Genomic DNA, 16803 nt, shown 5'->3' with positions numbered 1-16803 from the left:
AAAATTAGTAGGACTATCCCCACATTTGGAATGTTCCGGGGCCCCTGACATGATGAGGCGGGAAAATTATGCACCTTGGCAGATGGGCGGGAACTCAAGATTGATGCGCGTGTGAAAGAGAGTTCCGCAAGTCAAGATATGAAGATTCATGCCCCGTTCAGCAGGGTACGCTGTAAATTGTACTCCAGCCACAACAAGATTTCTGCTTTTGGAAATAGCCTTTAGAGTGTAAATAATTTCTTTTCATTAGATGGTATTACTGACAGCCATTCTGTAAGGGCAAATATCTGAACCTGTTAAATGTCAGAGCCACCACAACTGTGAAAAGTGTCAGAACAAAAACAGGGGCATTAATTGTTTCATAGATTATTAACTACTGCATGATAAATGTAGCTTGTTATTGAGAACTTTAAATAAAGAAAAAAAAAAAAAGGAAAAAAAAAATCACACATCACCGAAAATATTAGGTTATAAATATTAAAATAATTAGGCTATTTAATTCCTTTCTACAGTTTGTATTTATTTATTACGATTTTCCTAGCCATATTCTGCTTAAATTAAAATAATTCGCTTTAGATAAATTAAATTTATTACATGTTTATATTCTTTTACATTTTATTACTAGCGGTGTTACATAATAATATCAATAATAAGCTATCGCTCTAATTAATAACAATAACAGAAAGCCCTCTTCAGAGCCTCTATTAAAAGGTTTGCACCTGTCGGCTATTGGATTGAGCGGACATGGATTGACTTCAAAGTGATGTCACTGAAAAAGTCGCAAATTTCGTTTGGACAGCGCAGCGAAAGTGAGGGGGAAAACCGGTACAGAACTCTAGTAACAGAGGTCGCAATTATCAATAACGCATGTGTCCTACGAACAATATAGCAACACACAGTTTCTGTTTTTCATTTAGACATTTACATCAAGTAGAAAAATGTACAAAGGCTGAACAGCGGAGGGCTCTGTTTACAGAAGGACACACAGGGGGTGGGAAGGAGGAGCGGAGGGGCCACTGAATTCATGAATTAAGTAGTGCTGAGACGCTGCGTATTTTCATCCACAATGAAAGGCCAGGTTGATATGAGACTAGAAACATTTGAGTCGGAGCTACTGACAAAACTTAACCATTGACAGAGAGAGAGAGAGAGAGAGAGAGAGAGAGAGAGAGAGAGAGAGAGAGAGAGAGAGGGAGGGCATTACATAATAAATCGGTAATGTGCGACAGGGACCGGCACCGACTGACACTTAACTTATTGTTCGGGTCGAGCCTATTATATACAGTTAGTCAACTTTGACCAGTTTTGATATAACATATACATATATAGCCTATATTTATACGTTTTTTAACCTTATTATTTATTGTTATTTTGTTTATTTAGATGATAAACATGTGGAAGTCTAAGAACTCGGAGAGTTCTTGTCACACTTCTTGCGCGAACGATGTTGACAAAGCTGTCAGAAACGCGCATCTCTTTGTTCTTAATGCTTTCTGAGCCCCAATTTCTCATCTGATGTTTCCTGAAATTGGGAAATACTGTAGGAGTGAACGTTTCTGAATTGCACATAGAGAGCTCGTCATTCAAGTCCACAGTGAAAGGTAAGTGCTGAAGAAAACCTTCAAAATAGATTCTGAAACCTGCACTTGTGAGGCCTGACAGTATTTTTTTTCGACAGTGTTCATTAAAAAAAAGAACCTAATGCAGAAACAAAACAGTGTGCTGTTATTATCTTGATTAAGCTATGCAATTTTTAAATAACCATTTTTTTCTCATGCTCAAAAATATGTGGAATTACTCTGTGAGTAGAAGATCTTTGCAAAGGCTGCCAACTGTTGCCCATATGAGATTGGCATCAATGTTTGAGCAGTTGTATATATATATATTTACTTAATACTTAATATTGTGAAATATATAGAATTGTAAAATGTTATTACAAAGAAATTAAGCTTTAGTGTTGGATGATCATAGACAGTAGAATTAGTTAGTTATAATATGAAGATTGTGTTCAACTGCGTCAATGTCCTTATTTTGAAACAATATCGTGTGTCACTCTGAGTTTAATGATGTTTAGTGTTCATAACAATCATGTAAGGAACAAATAAGGGAAACCAATTATTTTGGAGTGAAACTTGACAGTGAACACTTCTTGTTACACATGTAGGTTACAAGGGGTCTAAAGGCACACCTTAAGGAAAATGTGCTTTTTTTTCTGGTCACAAAGTGTATCAAAAAAATACATTTATTTTTTATTCATTAATGATTAAACAACATAATTTGTTTGAAAAAAAAAAAACAAACAAATAATAACAAAAGGTTGTTTTGATTAAAATTATTATTATTATTATTATTTTTAAAAAAAGGTGGCAAGGGGGCCTTTTATCCCAGACCCAGCGAGGTTATAGTGATATCGTGTAAATATTGGGATAGTAGTTATAGGGAAAAATGTGTCAATTTATGCAAATACTTTTGAGATAGCAAGATGCTTTTTTGAGTAACAATGACTAAGATAGTCCTTATTCAAGGTATCTACTTCAGAGAAGGGTTAACAATTTCCTGTTTATTTCAATCACATTTAGCATTTAATAACATCTCAAGTATTCTATAAACAAATTAATCTCCATTGTGATTGGATCAGTCAGTGTGAGCCCCTTTTGAATATTCTTCATATTAAATCTATTCCTTCACTTATGAAAATAAATGTGTTTTATAGGGGCCTTTAACCCCTGCAACAGGGGGGCTTTTTACCCCAACTACTATCTTTTCAGTTATGGAATTATTGGAGTTATTAAAAGTCTTTTGATATATTCACCATTGACAAAACTTAAAATGACAAGTATGTATTTTTGCTCAAATTAAATATGATAATTTCATGTATTTTCATTAGCTACATACATTTGCAAGATTTTAAAAGTGATACATTTTTAGCTCAAATTACCTTCAAATCAAACTTTACACTGCACACAATAATCTCATGGACCAGGAATATTTAGCAGCGCATAGTAACAAACAGGTGTTTAGGAAAGTGCTGTGGTAGTTCTTGTCGCTATTTAGTGTTTTGGAAGAAAATAAAATCAAATGTGTCTTTTACCCCAGGTTCCTTTAGTCCCATTGTACCCTAATGATAATGGCTTGATAAAAAACAAAAAAACAAAAACAAAAAAAAAATGCATATATATAATAATGATCATTTATTTCAGAGATAAACAACTTTTTTTGAACTTCCAAAATCCCATCACCTTTCAAAAGAAAATGTAACTCAGTTGAATAGTAGCCAACTGCTTCTACAACAATTTCATTCACTTTGACTGAAACACAACATTGTGTGGCTATTTTTTGATTTGACTGATCTGATATGCTCCCCACGGCTCTATCTGGCAAACATAAGAACTGGCAAAGACAGAGGAAGTTCTTGGATTTCCTCCTATGACTCTTTTTTTTTGTTGTTGTTTTTTTTTATGCTGCTTATTTTCTCTCATCTATTTCAACCTGTTTATTCTGACCTATTAACACAGCCAAAGAGAAAAGGCATTTATCCATTCAATAAGAATGCATAAAATGGACATAACTATCCAATAACACAGGCAGAATGACAAAATGCTGATTGTCACTCTGTTGAGTGACTCTAATTGTTCGTGGAGTGATTTCCACAACACTTTGCAGTAGATCAAAGAAGTCAAGTATACTTGAGTGGTCAGTGTTAATGTGTGTGGAGTTTGGAGACTGTTAGAATTGCATTGGATCTGGTGAACAGAGGAAAATAAAGGTTCTCACAACCGCAGAATACTAATGAGCGAGTTTTAATATTGGTCTGTTTTCTATCCATCTCTTGATGTCATTCCTTCCTTTCTCTCACTCTCTTACTCTCTCTCTCTCTCTCTCTTTTACACACATACACGCAGTGTTGTATTTTTCAATGGTGGCTTTTGTCTCTTTCATCTCCTCTCCAAACAAAAGGATTCTTGTGTATACAGGACACTGAGTGAGAGAGAAATAGATTAAGGGAGGAGAGAAAGTGAGAAGAAAAGTGCAGAAAAAAGACAAGACAATTTGTAAACTCTGCGTAGGCACTCTATAAAACACTTGTCACGACAGCCTTCATTTCTTCATTAAAAATACCAGAACTGTCTTACATTTAAGCTTCTTCAAAGTAGCCAGCTCTCCCATTGACTCTCCAGTCCAACTCATTTATATAAATAAATAAATATGTAGTTTTGTAAATTTATTTTGGCCACAAAACTAATAACAAGCATTTAAACATAAACTTTTTTGACCTTTTAAAAACATGAATTCAGTCAAGTGCGTCTAAACATTTGAATAGTGTCTCTACTGTATGTGTATATGCATGTGGGTGCATACTTGCTGGAGTTCAAGGGTCAGCTGTGTGTACACTTGGCTTATAACACGTGCCTTGGCGAGGGACAACCTCCTCCCTCTCATCCAGAGTTAGTATGCAGAGCACAGGGATCCAGACAGATACCTATTCATTCTCTCAGTGTGAGTCCAGCACTAGAGAGAGAGAGAGCAAGAGTGAGAGAGGTCAGAGAGGGGAGAGCGTATCAGATCTCCCTGGTACTCATTCATTTACTTTATTTATTTGATTTGCTCCAAAAGGCAGAAGCTGAGTGAGATAAAACTATTATTTTGACTTTTAAACAAGAATACAGCGAGTGGAATGGAGAGGAACAGAATGTCCTGAATGAATAAATTTACCCTTAAAAGCAATTCCTAATGTAACCTCCCTGAGATAGCACCTCTTTTGTTTGTGTGGGTTCATAAGAAACAATGATTTTATGAATGAATTATATCCTGCCTAGAAGAAAATATAACATATACATTTTATAGTTCCTTTGGAGCAATAAAAATAGACACAAACTAGACAATTGTTGAAATAGGGTAAGAGTCTAGAGATATTAGCAAAAACAGGTACAGTGCTCTTTTACTCATCTCACGCACAATTCAATGCAAATATGCAGTAAATAAATAATATAGAAGCTGTAAACACATTCTTTATGAGAATATTTATGTAATGTGCTGATACCTCGTAATATATAATATAACTGGTGTTTTGTCTTAATATACATTATTTAATATGTACTGTACATTACTGCGCCTGTTATATTACCCAGACATTAAAAATAGCAGTGAGGTTTGGCAATTCGTTTTTATTAAGCTTGAAATATTGCATAAGACTCTTTACGTGCAATATTTTACAGCAAGTGTAGACAAAAAAATTGCTGCAACCCACTGATATTTTTATTGCATGGATATAACAAAGTGTTCCTGTAACGTGCTCTTTTTCTCAACACGCACAAGAAACCCTGAATTCAGTACAAATATGCAATAATTAAATAAATCCATGAGGCTGTGTCTTCTTTTCTATTATTTTAAATGTTATGTGTCATATTTTATGCTATACCAGTTTTACTAAATGTACATTGTGTTATATTATCCAGGCGTTAAAAACGAGATGCTGGAATATACCGTTTGGAATATACATGCATAAATATAAAGACAGAAGACATGGGTAGGGGGCCTGGGTAGCTCAGCAAGTATTGACCCTGACTACAACCCCTAGTGTCGCGAGTTTGAATCCAGAGTGACTCCAGCCAGGTCTCCTAAGCAACCAAATTGGCTGGTTGCTAGGAAAGGTAGAATCACATGGGGTAACCTACTCGTGGTCATAATTAGTGGTTCTTGCTCTCAATGGGGTGCATGGTAAGTTGTGCATGGATCGTGGAGTTTAGCATGAGCCTCCACATGCGGAGTCTTTGCGGTGTCATGCACAGTGAGCCACATGATAAGAAGCACGGATTGACAGTCTCAGAAGCGGAGGCAACTGAGACTTTTACTCCACCCAGATTGAGGTGAGTAACTGCTCTCAGCACTCTTTACTCATCTCAATTGCACAAAAAAACTGAGATTCTATATTCCTCTAAATGCATCAAAAATATGGAAAGAACATAATAAAACACTTATAACTGCATTAAAGGAATAGTTCACCCAAAAATAAAACAAATTCTCTCATTTACTCACCCTCATGCTGAACAAAGATTTTAGAAGTATATTTCAGCTCAGTGGGTACTGACAATGCAAGTGAATGGGTAAAAAACATTTTAAGTTCCAAAAAGAACATAAAAGCAGCATAAAAGTAATCCATATGACTCTGGTGGTTAAATCCATTACTTCCGAAGTGATATGATAGGTGTGGGTATGAAACAGATCAATATTTAAGTCCTTTTTTACTATATATTATCATCCCTGCCCAGTAGGTGGCAATGTGAATGAAGAATGTGAATGCCAAAAACAAAAGAAAGTGAAAGTGGAGATTAGAGGACTTAAAGGAATGATTCACCCAAAAATGAACATTTGCTGATAAATTACTCACTCTCAGGCCATCCAAGATGATCCAAGAGTTTCTCTCTTCATCAAAACAGAATTTAAGATTTTTAGGATTTCATTTCAGGCCTCCTCCTTTAAACAATGCAAGTGAATGTACTCCATTTTTTGAAGGTCCAAAATGCATATTTAGGGTGCATCAAAATAATCCACACAACTCCAGTCGACAAATAAAGTTCTTCTGAACCCAAATGATTGATTATTTTTAGAAACAAAACAAAACAATACTTATATACTTTTTAACTACAAATGTTCACTTCCGTATATTTCTGTGACATGCGCTCATGAGAGGGATGACGTAAGCTCATTAAATCACGCGTGGAGGAGGAGGCAGGAAGCGTGTCATTGTTTACAAGAGAAACTTGCACAGACCACAGACCAAGCGCTGTTCACAAACCAAAACAGTCCTAAACAATTTCAAAACAATATAAAATAAAAAATCATTTCCAAATAATAATAATAAAAAAGCATTACTGTAGTAATAAACCATCCTTTTTTTCGGAGCAATGCCATTGTGTTATCTACTTGTGCTTTTTCTTTAGCAGAAATATATAGGCTATATGACTGTCAGGAATTCAAAGAACACAAGTTGTAGTTAGTGAAACCAAGTGCGAGAGCGTTTACTGAGAGATCAATGGTACAGGTGATATCACACAGAAGAGAAGCTTCACAAACTGAAGAAGAGGTAACAGGCAAAACAACAGGATAAACACTAAACAGATATCGATGAAGATCAAGAGCAAATACAGTGAAGACTTGACAGTGAAGTGGCATGAAGGTGATGTAAAATGGCAGGCAAAACTGCTAAAAATATAGATTTGCCCCTTGAAGGTTTCTGCGTTGTTCTCTCTTTTCTGATCACTGAAGTAAAGCAATTATTGTTAATAATTTGCACTTTACAAATTCATCCCGTTATTAATTTTATCTGACTCCAATTTTATATTAATCTGACTCCAATTTTAAGTTGACCTCTGATTTAGATTAAAGCTCTAAATTCTTTCTGATTATTCTTTTATTTTAATAATTTAAGTTATTGATTACTCTGAATCCTCTTCTGTTCATTTACCTTTTGATCAGTTTCTAATGAGATTAAAACTGATAGTCTTTAAGTACTTCCTCCTACATTAAAGCTTCAGTTATGATAGAAATGATTCTTAAAATGGGATTCTCCCAAAGAAAATGCACGCTGGGAAAATATAAACTTTTCATCGATAGCATATACATAATCATGAGCGTCATTGTTTACAAGATCGTTTGGGATGTGTATCCTGGATGCTTCAACTTTCAGAAACCCCAAAGAAAATGCACGCTGGGAAAATATAAACTTTTCATCGATAGCATATATCAGGAGCTTCCTGACTCCTCTTCCATGTGACACGTGACCTTACCAACGAGTTTACGTCATCCCTCTCATGAGCGCGCATCACAGAGATGTACGGATGTGAATATTTGTAGTTAAAAACTACATAATTATTGCTTTGTTTCTAAAAAAAAAACAATTACTTGGGTTCAGAAGAACTTTATTTGTCGACTGGAATCGTGTGGATTATTTTTATGCACCCTAAATATGCATTTTGGACCTTCAAAAAATGGAGTACATTCAATTGAACTGTTTAAAGGAGGAGGCCTGAAATGAAATCCTAAAAATCTTAAATTCTGTTTTGATGAAGAGAGAAACTGCAAGATACATCTTGGATGGCCTGAGGGTGAGTAAATGATCAGCTAATTTTCATTTTTGGGTGAACTATTCCTTTAAATACTTATCTGTTTCTCACCCACACTTCTGAAGTGATATGATAGGTGTGAAATGATTGGTACCCATTCATTTGCATTTTATGGAACAACAGAGCTGAGATATTCTTCCAAAAATGTGCATTTGTTCAGCAATAGAAGGAAAGTCATACACATTTGGGATGGCATTAGGGTGAGTAAATTATAAGAGAATTTTCTTTTTTGGGTGAACTATTCCTTTAATAGCGTTAAATATATTAATCTCATGCATTGACAGCTGAATGCTTAAAAATGCACCTCGGTGTCTCGGTGTGAATAGACCTTTCATCTGCAGTTCCTTTTGCAAATGTATAATGAATTTGGTGTGAATAGGCCTTTAGTGGTGATAACATGACTTGGGGTAATTAAATGAGTTCATATTGAGGACTCTGACTTTTGATTGCAGACTTCAGTATCTTGGCAAATCTGTGCACAGTTTGAAACATTGTTGCAACCTTTAATTTAATTGTCTGTTTACTTATGCACATCCTCAACAGTTCAGTGAAACCTCAGAACTCTGCAATCTTTTTTTAAAATAAAGGTCATTCAGTGTTTGCTCGGACCTCTTACATGCACACAGCCTTCTTTTTTACCACTGATATATTTTGCTGCATAAGGTTCTTGGATTGACTATATGGCTCCATGGAGATGTAACAGTTTTTATGTTTCATTGTTGGTTCTTCAGATCAGTGTTTTGGTTTCTGGGTACTTTCAACAAAGATTCCAAAGATCAAGTGGCATCAAGCTGTAAAACCACTGTTGGTTCTATTGGAACCTTAATTTTTAAAGTCAACATAAAACCCAGTTTACAACTCATTTTAATTCCACCATCTGATTTATATGAAAAAGGACACATTTTATGTTGACAAATTATTATTATTTATTTTTTTATATAGTTTCAGTGGCAGAGTGAGCTATTACATTTTGATAAAAGATGACAAAGACATTTTTTGTCTTTGGAATAACATGCATAGATAAATCATGCACAATAAAACCCAAAATGTGCATTACAGTAAGAAAGTAAATATGCTGATTTCATGTTTACTTTTAGTATATACAGTTGAGTTGCTTGCATCTCTTTTATCCCAAATTTAAGAGTGGATATTCATAAACGCACAGAAGAAAACGTTTGTAGAAAGATTCGGTTTACTTTGATCACTATGAAATTGTGAGGGGACATAAGTAAATGAACAAGAGAAAAGAAGAGTGGACACATTAGCCATGAAGGTTTTGTCATTTGAATAACTCTCCAAGCAGCACCTTGATGTTCTTTAGTATATATTAAGCTTAAAAATGAAAGGATGAGAAATGTCTTCTTCAATGTAACAGAAGAATGTAGAGAATACGGAAAAACCTTGTGTTTTTCTTTTCATCTCTGATTCATTCCAAGCCTCATTTCCAAGATCCGTTCTCCTTTTTGTATTTTTGGATGGTGAATAAGTCACCCTTGTCACTTCTTACCCGCACCAACTGAGCATGACATGAGAGTTGGTCAGCATTGATGACCAGCCTTTAAATTATAAAGGGCAACTGCTTTCACTGTGTGAATGAAGGACATTTAATGTGCTTAGGCAGTTGGGAGGTCTGAATGTAGAGTTGAAAAAATACTAACGGACCACCAGGGTCAGGCCCCCAAACCCAGCTCTGTACCTCATCCTGGCATACATAAATCTCAGGAGGGAAGGATGCGCTCACATGACTGCGATAAAGATCGCTGTGAAAGCTACTTTCACTCAGAGAAGTTGTTTTTTTAGGTACTGTTGAGAGTAGCTTGAGTGCCCCTAACTGTGGCTCTTTTTGCTTTAACGATACACATCTTTTAGTGCTCTAGCTCTCTCCTCAAATGTGCCATTTCTTTCAAAATGCTACCAGGTGACCTAGTTATTCTGAACATGATAAGGTGACAGGTTTCTCACACTTATCCTGAATGGTTGGATCAGTTGTTTTTTCAAAAACCTTTATTTTTATGTCAGAAGCAAATTTCTGTAACATAAACTAGAGTGTATGAGTCCCACATGACATAATCAAGTAAAGCATCACTATTGCTCAAGGTTAGGGATTTTGAAAAAAAAAAAAAAGTCAGTTGTTGCAGAGAGGTTAGGTTTTACTTTTCTAAGCAAAAATCGTACTTGCTGTTGTCGCCTGGCAGACGATAAAACAGCCGATGTCATAAACTTTTGACTTTGACCAGTAAGCAACCACCAAACAACGCCCTAGCATTCACTCAGAACCCTCTAGCAACCACATAGCAACACAATACAAATAACACTTAGAACACCTAAAACTGCATAGCAAATACCTGGCAACTTCCTACAACACCTTATGTTTAAACTCCATGGAAGTTTTCTAGACTTGGGATCGATGCCTTTTTCACATATCGATAATAAAAATGTTTCCGATAATTATCAATCCATAGCTGCGTTTCTTCAGATATAAATAGGGCTGTTCATTGCACAATAGTCTTTGTATCTTTAAACATATTTCTCAATACAACTTTGGAAAAGTGTGAGTGGCACGGTAACATAAAGGAGGTTGCACACTGTATGCATCCAGTGGACGAAATGGCACGTTCTAAAATTCAAATTCGCTCAAATGCAGCGCCGCAACTTGCATAGTTCTCCATTAAATTTGACCCAAATCATTATCACAGGACATAGATTATTTACTCTAGCCATCACTGGATGATATATTGTGTATTGTATTGTATCTTTCATATAATCTATACAATGTATTTTCAGTTACAAGTAAGTCTTTTTTTTTATTTGACAGCTTGAATGAAACCTATTCAAGGCGACATACAGAGATAATAATAAACATAATAACAAAATCATAATACACTTTGCCATTTCTAATTGTTCAGTTTGCACAGTTACACCAGGTTCATACACTAATCTGCAAACTCATCAACATCATTTTTTTCATTCTTGAAGAAGTTCCAAAAACCTTCGTAACTTTTGTGTGTATTGTGTTTCCTGCATCTCCCCCTTATGGTCCCCCAAAGCTATTACACCAGACTGCATTAAACAGAAGGCCAACTGACTGTGAACTGGAAAGCACACAATTAGGCTTCTAATTTCAAATGTTGGCTTAATATGTTAATATATCAATGCCTCAAAAATATATTGATAATATAACCCTAACCATGCAATCAATAATCAATGTATCAATATTGAGGCTAAGCAAATTAATATCACTTCAATGAATAAACACTCAAAAATATGTTATGATACAAATGTCTTAAAAGAAATACCTTTATTTTTAAGTAAGAAGCAAGTTTCTGTAACAGAAACTAGAGTGTATGAGTCCCACATGACATAATGAGGTAAATCATCACTATTGCTGATTCTTAAGGTTAGGAATTTCATGGAAGATTTTGTGGAATGAAAATATGCCTTCTAGATTGACATTTTACAGTTTGTGGGGAAAAAGTTGATGCTATAAGAGATAAAACCAAAGAAAACAATGTTTGGAGCAACAATGCAAAAATGATCAAAGGCAGAAATGATATTAATCCAGTTTCTGGGAACTTCCTAATATGGGAACATATAAAGCATACAACATATACAGTGACTTATCTCTTTGCTTTCCTGAGGAATTATAAAACCCTGTTGAACCCATTTGTGAGAGCAACACTTGAGTTGTAGTATTAGCGGTTAGTTTATCAGTATAAAGCAGAATTAGCTCAACCTACGTTATTAGAGGGAACAGATTAGCATGTATCTAGTCTGATTGAAAATTTAATTTAATTAACCTGTTTACAGTGTGTATCTTACATGTCTAGAATACTTAAAGCTTAAACCTATGTTTTGCATAGAGAATCCTTGTTGTGTATTTAGAAACTGCATTAACTACAATGGTTTATGTTATAAACTAATCACTGCCTTACAGAAGGTCTGAACATCTGTTTGTATAAAGGTATGCAAATTTATGCAAAATAAACACCACAGACATTTTTGCAAACATTACAGTTAGAACATCAATGAGTACTTCCTCTTACCAGCTATGGAGCGGCAAGAACACTGCATTATTTGTGTTACTTTTTAAAATAACAATTATTCTGGCTGTGGACTATCACTGATTAATTAAGAACATGTGCATTTTCTTCCCTACAAGCTATGACCTCGGCCACGCCCCCTTCCTCCCGTAGCCCCTCCCCACAGAAAGTCTGCCACTCCCAGACGCAGACAGATGTTCTAAAGCCACTGCTGGGTGGAGGAGGTGGGGCTTCTCCAGGAAATGGACCTGCTGCATTAAGACGTCGTCGACGTGTATTATCAAAAGATGGGCGAAGCAATGTACGTATCGAACATGTCAGCGGCCGAGGGACACTTTACTTGCGTGACCTGTGGACAACCTTTCTTGACATGCAGTGGCGCTACAAGCTTTTCCTGTTTTCAGCCACCTTTGCTGGCACCTGGTTTTTCTTTGGAGTGCTATGGTACTTGGTGGCACTTGTGCATGGAGATTTGCTAGGTGAGGGTATGTTTTTGAAACACTTCATTCTACATTTTTAAAGGCCACATTTGAATTTGAGCTGTTACATAAATAAAAATAGCATACATTTAAATATGTTATTGCAATTATTTTTTCACCAGAGTTCGACCCTCCATCCAACCACACTCCATGCGTAATGCAGGTCCAAACTCTGACAGGGGCGTTCCTTTTCTCCCTGGAATCACAAACTACCATTGGCTACGGCTTTCGATGCATCACTGAGGAATGTCCACTTGCCATCATCCTGCTAATTGTCCAGCTTGTCATCACCATGGTGATGGAGATCTTCATTACTGGAACATTCCTTGCCAAGGTGAAACTCACAAAATCCGGGGGAACACTTGCTTGGTTTTAAATAACAACTATACTATTACACCATTAAATTGGATTAAGGACTAGATCTGAATCAGGTTGAATGCATAGTGTTTATATCTTTTTCATGAGCTGTAAAATTGATGTAGTAAGGTTTACATCTTTATTCTGTTATGTGTAGGTAGCTCGGCCAAAGAAACGTGGTGAGACAGTGAAGTTCAGTCAGCATGCGGTGGTCGCCAATCATGAGGGACGACCTTGTCTCATGATCCGTGTAGCTAACATGCGTAAGAGCCTGCTTCTAGGCTGCCAGGTAAACACATTCTTGTTGAATTCTGATCATATAATGGTGAGCACAATGCATCATCTCATTGCATACCATTTTTTGTAGTTAAACAGGACATCAATGATTTAGCAATGCAATTAATGTAATGACATGTTGGCACATACTCATGTTCACTTTCATCTCTAACACACATGTGCAAGTCATTATGTCTTTAATTCCTCAGGTAACAGGTAAGCTGCTGCAGACATCGTTAACTAAAGAGGGGGAGACAGTGCGTCTGGACCAGAGGAATGTAACCTTTCAAGTTGACACATCCACTGACAGCCCCTTCCTCATCCTGCCTCTCACTTTCTACCATGTGATAGATGACAACAGCCCACTGCGAGCCTGGGCGGCCAAAGGTATGGAAGCCTGGGAGAACTAGATGGGATATTATAAAATGAGTTCTGAAATTTCAAGTTACGTTGAAAAGAAATTCTAAAATACGGTTCACGAGTTTGCCTGCCCAAATAATCTTTGAGTAATGTAGGTAAACGTATGTGGATTGTTGTCCACAAAGGAGGAGCTTGAGGATGAGTCTTGAATCGAGCACTAATCAAAAGCATTGCTTGCCACCAACTTACTGTATGTTGTGTTTGGATGCTGGTATGCTGATATCCCTACCAGGCTTCTAAAGTAGCTTAACCAGCAAGCCTTCCTTGGTCAGCCAGCTTCTCCAGAAAGACCATATTGGTTGACCAGCATTTTTTTGCTGGTGAAAAACATAGCTGTACTGGTCCATCAGTTACACCACCACCAAACCTGCACTAACTGCTTGAACCAGCATGGAAATTCATGCTTTATGCTACAGGTTTACGTGTTACACGTTTTTGGTGAATGTTGTAAAATGTAAAAATGTTAGTCTGTGCCAAAACCTTAACTTTATTGCATTTGCACTGGAGTGCCGAGGTGGTGTTGACTGAGATGGCAGATGAAGACTGTCAGTTGGTAACACCTGAGAAAAGAGACAGCGTGGTTGGATAGCAGCTTTTTGGCTCCGGAAGAGTTGCTCTGAGGATAGAAATGCTGCATGGGAGAAATGTGAAACAGCAGTGTGGGGAGAGGTGTCAAAGACACAAGAGAAGCTCTGTTTCAGCATTGAGGTCAAGCTACAGGCAGAAGGTTCAGGAAGATCTGGCACTTCGAGCACATATTGGTGCCCTGTTTCAACTGACATTTCACACCCGAATCAAGCACACCTGACTGGCCAAAGTGGCTCAATTTATGTTTCCATTTTGCCTCTAATTTATTAATCATGAGGGTAAATGTGAATTAGATTTTTAGAGTGGAGCTTGCCTGTGCAAAACTTGCCACCACAATGTTAAGATACGGTTGGTTGCCAGATCAGCTATGTGGTCGCTAAGGTGTTTTGAGTGATTAATCATGTTATATTGTCATTGTTAGGGTGTCCTATGTGGTTGCAAGACTGTTGCTAGAATATTGCTAGTGTATTCTGGGTGTTGGTTACTAGTAGGGCTGGGCGATATGACCAAAATCTTATATCACGATATGAGTAATTTTATATCATGATAACGATATATATTACAATATTGGAAAATCAATAAAAATGTGTTTATGTATTAAATAACCCTATTGTAATGCCTATTTTTGGAACTCCAGTCAGTGAATTAAATACTTTATAAATTAAAACTACTTAACTACTCTTTATTTGGAGCAAGATAAAAAAAATGTCAAAGTAAATTAAATATAAATTCACTTGTTTTTAAAAAGATCAACCTTACCAAAATTTTAAATATAACAGTATGCCATATTTCAGTTTATAATGTTGTTGACCACTATTGTTATTATTATAAACTTTGCTCAATAAACTTAAGACCTTCTTAAAGCAGTGTGACAAAGAAAATAAAACATATGTAAAATATCCAATGAAAATAAACACTTCTTGATGAGGGTCATAACATTTGCTTGGCCGGCTGCAGAAAAATGTTCAATGCTGGAAGCCAATTCTCTCAGTCGCACGTGAAGCCCTGCCCACTGATAAATAAGCCCGTGCTGTAAATGTACACATGTATAGTTACATATCGTGATATACACGGTATAGCAAAATCTCTATCGGTTGACACTTTGTATCGTCACCACAATATATATCGCCCAGCCCTTGTTGCTAGGTTTCCCAAGTCAAAAGAGCTAACCCCCAAGCCAATGCATGTCTATTTGATTTTATTGTTGTTTTATCTTCCGCCAGGCAAAAATCATAAGTTTGATCACATAGAAAAGCAATAATACTCGACAAACCTATGTTTGAGGAAGAATAATAGTGCCGTAGCAAACACAACTAATAAACACCACTCCGTCAGAAGCTATTAGTCATTTTAGCTTTTACTCAACCTTTACTCAAGGCTTATTTTGACACCAGATTTTTGTTGAGGTAGCTCCAAGTTGAACATTTGTTAGATAATCTTTATTGAATGTCTTAGGTGTGATGATACAAACAGATTTCCTTAAATCATAAAACAAGACTCCAATGAAAAATAAAACCAGCATAATACAGCATAAGGTGGTCGGTAACCTGAAGCACCACCTACCTTGAATCCGATAGCTTTTATTTACTTTGTTCAGTCAGTCAAGTTCAGTAAAAATGAACACACTAGCATACAGAGTTATTAGCTAGCTGGTGCAAATTTACCTACATCTGTATGATCGTTCGCTAACAGACCTTTTCCAAGACCATGTCATGCAATTTTTTTGGATTTGTTTAATTAGTCTACAAAAGTAATCAAATCTACTCAAATGCTCTCAAGTTCCCATTCACTCATGTGCAATCTGCAGGGAAAGCCATTCACACATCTGCCCAAAGTAAGATATGTCTCTCTTATCATCATTCTTTTGTCGTTATTCTGCACGTTAACACTTTTATACACTCATATATGCAGCAGTATTGGTGTCATTATAAATTACAATAACAGAGTGTAATCGGTGCATAGCATGGCCACGTATACCGCGTTAGTGCATTAGCGTCATGAATTCAAAATGTAAACAAGACAAATAAACATTTTTCTACTGCATATATATTACTTTAAATCATCATCGATTGATTAAAACAACTTTTACTGACCTCACATGGATTGTACTCATAGAATGAGGCATAAAGTCATTGATAACACATGTTAAAGGTTTTACATACAGCATCCTCATATTTAAATGTAGTTCTAAATGCCTCCCACAGCGGTGTTGCGGGTGTCTGAATGTTTGCAAACAGTATACCGTTGCTCGGCTGTTTAGAACTTCTTTTTAAGCCTGAACAAAGTATTCCAGAAGTATATTGGGATAAGTTCAGTTTTAATGAAGAACAGTTTAAAGGGTAAAGATCAGAGCTCTGATGCCAGAATTGGAGTTTGGGAATTATAAAAGACTTTAGTAGGAAAAACTGTAAAAGTTTAATTGAATTTTTAGAGGTGAAAGGACAGAAGCTGATTTCACATTCTGCCTGCAGTAAACACAACATTGTATTGTGAATTGTAAAAAAATGTAATAAATAGGGG

At 36.2% G+C, this 16803-nt stretch overlaps 1 protein-coding gene across 2 annotated transcripts in view; it reads left to right on the top strand.

The window, feature by feature from the left end:
- The first annotated feature begins 1091 nt into the window (after positions 1-1091).
- The window catches only part of kcnj10a (potassium inwardly rectifying channel subfamily J member 10a), a 52343-nt gene continuing 36631 nt past the window's right edge, over positions 1092-16803 (top strand). The window contains exons 1-6 of one of the 2 annotated variants that reach the window (XM_052138408.1): positions 1092-1284; positions 1384-1601; positions 12283-12648; positions 12765-12976; positions 13157-13288; positions 13485-13662. In XM_052138408.1, the coding sequence (XP_051994368.1) occupies positions 12285-12648; positions 12765-12976; positions 13157-13288; positions 13485-13662 (886 nt within the window). In that variant the 5' untranslated portion in view covers positions 1092-1284; positions 1384-1601; positions 12283-12284. Of the gene's footprint in view, positions 1602-12282; positions 12649-12764; positions 12977-13156; positions 13289-13484; positions 13663-16803 lie in introns of both variants that reach the window. The other variant, XM_052138417.1, reaches the window with a different exon arrangement.

Source organism: Xyrauchen texanus, chromosome 2 (genome assembly GCF_025860055.1).
Source record: "Xyrauchen texanus isolate HMW12.3.18 chromosome 2, RBS_HiC_50CHRs, whole genome shotgun sequence".
Classification (NCBI taxonomy): domain Eukaryota; kingdom Metazoa; phylum Chordata; class Actinopteri; order Cypriniformes; family Catostomidae; genus Xyrauchen; species Xyrauchen texanus.
This window is presented reverse-complemented; position numbering and strand designations above follow the sequence as displayed.